The sequence below is a fragment of the Lactuca sativa genome, chromosome 7, assembly GCF_002870075.4.
Source record: "Lactuca sativa cultivar Salinas chromosome 7, Lsat_Salinas_v11, whole genome shotgun sequence".
Classification (NCBI taxonomy): domain Eukaryota; kingdom Viridiplantae; phylum Streptophyta; class Magnoliopsida; order Asterales; family Asteraceae; genus Lactuca; species Lactuca sativa.
The window spans coordinates 144934597-144941394 of record NC_056629.2 but is presented as its reverse complement, the minus strand read 5'-3'; the positions used below and the strand labels follow the sequence as shown (position 1 = coordinate 144941394).

Here is a 6798-nt window from a genome sequence, read left to right as displayed (position 1 = left end):
TTAATCATCTTGTACATGTTATTTGGGTTATTCGGGCCGGAACCGAACCGAACCGAATCGAATAATACCCGAACCGAACTGAACCCGTATTGCTTATTTAGTTCGGTTTTCGGTTCATATAATTAACCTTATTTGGTTTTCGTTTTATTCGGGTTTGGTTCGGCTACGACCCGAATAACATCCCTAGTTGGCATCATGCCATGTTAATTCCTATCTATAACATCGCAAAAAGTACTAAATAATTTTTTTGTTTTAAGTCCATCAAAATTGTCATTCATTCAATCAAATATTCATAAAATTGTGAAAATGTATAAAATAATTATCAGAGTACAAATCATAACATAAATACAGAACACTAGAGGATGTGATGCAATCACGTCGAGTTCTTCCCTTTCATACCGGAAGTACCTGAAAGATAAACATAAAACTGTAAGCACAAAGTTTAGTGATTTCCCCAAAATACCACATACCATACATACATACGCCCCCCCCCCCCCCTCGCCCAACATACGAACAAATACATGCAAGAGACATAAAGATAACTAGCATCCTACAAACATAACCCAATGGCCCGACATTGTTGCCTTCGACCTGCAAGTACAGTTAAGAGACTCACCTCAATTGATAACAGATAAATCTCACACCGAACTGTTGGTACAAGGACCTTCTCACACTATACATATCAAACCAATCATAATTAATGATTAGGGTATTAATCATAATCAAGGGTCCACTATATATACTCTCTCTCTCTCTCTAGGGTAAAAGACCACTTTACCCTTCCAAAGCTAGTCTCTTCAAAACATGGCCCAAAGTCCTAAAATGACTAATTTCCTCCTCTAGGACTACATCATGCATACTCATTCACTACGCCTTGCGTAGTGTGTTTCCACAGAAAACGGAGTTGAACCAGGCTACGCACTATGTAGTTAGGTTTACACCCTCCGTAACTCGATGCTTCATCCACTTCCTCAATAAGTCCTTAGTACCTAAATATTAGATGTGCCACTCATAGATCTTTATCTAACGGATGTCTTAACTGATAAAGTCATCAACTTTAAGCTTTTGCATTGCTTAATAGAGAATAAAATCAAGCCCTAGATCCAAAATACTCTCTAAAGTCTAATATCTCATGCATGGAAGAATAGGAGTGCCCAAGTTCCCATTTTTATGACTTCACAAGCTTATAAATGGCTAGAAATGGTGCTTAAGATTTCTAGAGTAGCTTATACTCACAAGAACCAATGTCAAGGGATAAAAAAACATAAAACCCACCAACTAACAAGATATAACAAATGAACAACCAAGGTGAGAGCTTTTTACCTCCTGAAGAACCTAGATGAAAAAGCAAGGTCTAGATCTACAAGCAGTAGGATCCCAAAAGCTCCTCCAATGATCTCTTTTTTCACAAAACTCACAAAAGAACACTTAAAAGGCTTAAGATCCTCACAAGGTGGCTAGGGTTTCATTGCTTCTAGAAATGGGGGTGGAGGTTGAGCAAGGGAGGCTCTCAAGAACTTACGGTCCACTAAATATAGCGTAAACCCCAAAAATTAGGGTATGAGCACTACGACCTTACACCTTGCGTACGTCTAGTACGCCCTGCATAGGGTTTAGAACCCTCGCGTATCACACCCCTTCCTACGTCATGCGTAGGAAGTAAGTTACACCCCCGCCTAAGGACCAATCTTGCAAAAATTAAATATGAAAGGTTTAATTAAAAAATACCTGAAAGTCGGGCATTACAATTCTGCCCCACTTGAATCAAACTTCGTCCTCGAAGTCCGCTACTGTGAATAACTCTGGATAATGTTCTCTCATCTCTTCCTCGGGTTCCCATGTCCACTCTGAACCCTTCTGGTGCTGCCACTACACCTTTACCAACCCTATTTCCTTGTTTCACAATGTCTCCATCTTCCTATCAAGGATCACAGCCGGTCCCACTATATAGTTCAGGTGTTTGTCGCCCTAAATATCCTCCGATGGCACAATTGTAAAATCATCAACCAAGCATTTCTACAACTGAGGGATGTGGAACGTGCTATGAATATGACTAAGCTCGTTAGGTAACTCCAAACGAAACCTAACCCTGCCCACCCGGGCAACAACCCTGAATAGACTAATATACATGGGGCCCAGCTTGCCCTGCTTCCAGGATCGAATGACACCTTTCCAAGGTGACACCTTTAGAAGTACCATATCCCCGACCTGAAACTCCAAATTTGATCGGTGTCTTTTAGCACAACTCTTATGTCGGCTTTACGCAGTCTGAAGCTTGACGCGCACCTGTTGTATCAACTTCATAGTCTTGAGTACCACCTCTGTACTCCCCATGACTCATTGATCGACCTCATCCTAACAAATCGAGGTCCGACACTTCCTTCCATAGAGAATCTCAAAGGAAGGTCGATTAATACTACCATAGTAGTTGTTGTATGAGAACTCAGTCAATAGGAGATACAAATCCCAACTACCACCAAAGTGCAAAACACATGTGCGGAACATATCCTCTAGAGTCTGAATATTTTACTCACTCTGACCGTCAATCTAGCAGTGAAAAGTCGTGCTCAAGTACAATCGGATACCCAAATCCTCATGAAATATATTCCAGAATTTGGAATTAAAGCATACATCCGGTCTGAAACCATTGATATCGGAACTCCGTGCCACACAATCACCTCTGATATGTAGATCTACACTAACTTCTCTACCAAGATGCTCTCCTATATTGGGATAAAATACGTACTCTTGGTCAGTCGATCCATAATGACCCAAATCGGACCCCCTCCCCTCGCGTTGTCCGTGGTAACTTCGTGATGAAGTCCATCGTGATTTTTCCCATTTCCAAACGGGTATAACGAATAGCTCAATCTTGTCATGAGGTCGTTGATACTCGGCCTTGACTTTCCTGCAAATTAGGCACCTCTCCATATGCCAAGCCACATCCCGCTTTATGCAAGGCTACCAATAATTAAGTCGGAGGTCTCTATACATCTTTGTTGCTCCCGAATGGATAAAAAACCTTGATTTATGCACCTCCTCCATTAGAACATGTTGTGTACCACTGAAATATGGAACCCAAACCCTCCAAGACAGGATCTTCAAACCCCGACTATCATAAGAAAAAGAGGACACCTGAACCAATATGCATTCACCCTTATGGTGTTCTTCCTTTAAGGCCTCGACCCGAGCATCACAAATATGTTCCAGCAATGGGGTAACCACCATCATCCTCAAACATAAATCTTGAATATGTGTACTAGTCACCTTGTGACTTAACACATCCACCACTACGTTATCCTTCCTAAGGTGGCATAAAATCTTGCAGTCGTAATCTTTCACTACATCTACCCACCTACATTGCCTCATATTCAGATTTGGCTAATCCATCAAGTACCTCAAACCCTTATGATCCATAAAAATGGTACAACATACCCCATAAAGGTAATGTTGCCAAATGTTGAGGGCGAAGACCATAGCCCCCAACTCCAAATCTCGTGTAGACAATTCGCCTCATGAGGCTTCAGTTGCCTCCATGCATAAGCGATCATGCGACCCCGCTGCATTGACACTGAACCCAATCTTGTGATGGAAGCATCACAATAAACCATGATTTCATCAACACCCTCATGCAGAGTTAAGATCGCAGCCTTGTACAACCTCTAGCTCAGATTAATAAATGTTGCTTGCTGCATAGGCCCTTAACGAAAAGTAACTAACTTCTTCATAAACCTGGTCAACAGAACTGCGATCCTGGAGAAATTTTCAATGAAACTCCGATAGTACCCTGCTAAGCCAGGGAAACTCTGAATCTCATATGGAGACCTCAGAACCTCCTACTACATCACGACCTTAATCTTAGCCAGATCAACCAATATACCTTTCTGCTTGACGAGGTACCCTAAGAATTGCACCTCGCACAACCAGAACTCACACTTGGAGAATTTGGAATAGAGCCTCTCCCTCCTCAGAGTCTCTAGAACCTCTCGCAAGTGATACTAATGTTGCTCCTTGACCTCAGAATAGACCATAATATCATCAATGAAGATGATCACTGACTGGTCCTATATCAGCCTACAAACCTTGTTCATGAGGGTCCATGAATGATGTTGGTGCATTGATGAGCCTAAAAGGAACCACTGTTGGGTTTTAGTATACTACAACATCCTATGGTGCACATACAACCCTAAATACCTTGGATCTATGTTTTCACTAATTATACATGCAAATGGTTTCCAAGTTATTAAACCTACAACTAGCATGCATTTGATATAAACCATATAAAATACTATTTAGGATAACATACCTTTTGATGGAGCTTGAAGTCTTGATGTATTTGGACTTAAAGAGCTTAGCCCTAATAGTGTGGAAGCCTCAAGTGGAATCACAACACATCATGGACAAAGGAGAAACTTGATAGAGAATTCCCATGCACACAAAAACACCACCAACTACAAGAATACACACTAGTGGCGATTTAGGGCAATGGAATATGTATTTACATGTGGGATTTCAAAGGTCATGGATATAACCCATAACCATACCCATGGGTTTTATGATCCATGGTTCATGTAGCCTAACTCTTTATGTATCCATACAAAAACTTGGTCCAACATGGATCATAAGCCCAACACATATAAATATAACTAATTAACATAATTAGTCCCCATAGATTTAAATAGTCTCTTTTGATCACTAAATTAATTCCAAATTAATTCTTGATCAATACTAATTAAGTCATATGATTTCATATTAATATATTATAACTTATAACATATTAATAAATCATATATAACCTCATCTCTCAAAATTCTATCCTAACAAATTGTCTTGACGATATGCAACCCAAATGGACCATGCTACTCTCGGGTCAAGTATATACCAATAATAGTTATGGGCTTAAACATCTAATCCAACACCACCATGAACTGATAATGAACTTAACAAGTTTTGAAAGCTGTCTTCTGAACTTCCTCATCCCAAACCCTCATTTGATGGTAGCCTAAAAGCAAATCAATATTGGAAAACCAACACGCACCCTATAATTGGTCGAACAAGTCATCAATCCTTGGAAGTGGATAACAGTTCTTCACCGTTAACTTGTTTAGCTCCCGATAGTTGTTGCACATCCTGTGGGAACCATCCTTCTTCTTCACAAACAGTATCGATGCTCCCCAGATTAAACTACTCGACCTGATAAAATCCTCGTCTAACAGCTCATGCAACTATGTAGAACTCTTGCATCTAAGGTGGTGTTAACCGATAAGGTTCCTTGGCTATTGGAGCTGCACTTAGAGCCAGATCAATACGGAACTCAACTTGTCTCTCCGGAGGCACTCCAGGAAAGTCCTCCAGGAACACATATGGATAATATCGAACGATCGGCACATCATCAACTGTTTTCTTCCCCTCCTCTCTAGTATCCAACACATAGACCTTGAACCCAGAAAAACCCTGTTGTAGATATCTCCTAGATCACATGGTTGAATAGATAGTTGGTCCATAGTGAGCACACTTTCCATGAATAACCAGTTATCCCCGACTTAGGGTTCGAACCCGAACTAACTGGTGCTCCCAGTCAACCATCGCCCTATTGGGTCACAACCAATCCATACCTACGATTACCTTGCTCTCGCCTAAAGGTATATGAACCAAATCAATCGTGTACCACTCATGAAATAACTCCATCACACAACCTCGATGAACCCTCAATACACGTATTGGATGATCGTCAGTGATATCTACCTCTAGCAGATAATCAAGCTTTCCAGGAGCATCACCAAACCTCTTGCTGAGAGCAAGAAATACAAATGGTCGGGTGGCGCCCAAATCAAAAAGGACAATGGTTGGTTCACCCTTCACTAGGAACGTCCCTAAATAGCAACTTACATAATAAGCAATAAATGATGTAAGGGGAGGATACATACCAGTAACCACATCAGGTACTGCACGAGCCTCCTTGGCTTTGGTGGAAAAGCTCGACTCCTCACAATTAGCGCCTTTGCCATGACTTGGTGGCCATTAGTGATCCTTAATCTCGCTGGAGTGGGTGTTTCCACTGCTCCCATTGTCAAACTCAGACAATCGACCTTCTTGTGGCCCCTATGATAGCAATAGAAGCAAATCAAACTTTAACCATGGGAGGTGGTGGTGCAATCCTTGCTATAATGACCAATCTTGCCACACTTAAAGCAATCAGAACCACCCACCCTGCAAACCCCCTGCTGTATCTTACCGTACTTTCCATAGCAGCTCCAACCTTGTTGGCCTCTCGAACATGAATCAACAGTCTTAGGATTTTTCACTTCCCCCTCAGATAACTGAGCCTGAACTGGATTCCGCTTCCTAAGAAGTTCTAAGCCAATCTCCCGCTCCCGGGCCCTCGCTATCATGTCCCCCAAGGTCCTGAAGTCGAACATGCTCAAAAAAATCCAAAATCTCATCCTTCAGCATATCATGGTACCTCGCCTTCTTCATTTCCTTGTCTGCCTCATACTGTGGAACCAACAAAGCCCTCTCACGGAACATGGCGGCGATCTCCGCCACAAATTTATTAGTATGACGAAGGTACTGAAACTCCCTCGTTGACTACTGAACCTCGATCACTGGTGCAAACTCTATAGATTCAAAAGTTTTAGTGAGTACTCAAAAGTTATATCTTTAGGTTTTGTGTATGTAAATAGTGAAAGTTAAGTACTTTCGTTATCATATCTATTACAAGGCATTTACTAGTTTCACATTTTATGGTCAAGTCTTTGTATTTTTTGTGTCTAAGACATCCTACAAATAGGGTAAGTA

At 41.3% G+C, this 6798-nt stretch overlaps 1 protein-coding gene across 1 annotated transcript; it reads right to left on the bottom strand.

The window, feature by feature from the left end:
• Positions 1-5244: 5244 nt before the first annotated feature.
• On the bottom strand, positions 5245-6392 carry LOC111908216 (uncharacterized). The gene is made up of 3 exons (XM_023904050.1): positions 6137-6392; positions 5626-5873; positions 5245-5454 (listed from the first exon to the last, which is right to left on the bottom strand). Exons 1-3 carry the CDS (start codon positions 6390-6392, stop codon positions 5245-5247), a joined length of 714 nt encoding a protein of 237 aa, XP_023759818.1.
• Positions 6393-6798: the final 406 nt, after the last annotated feature.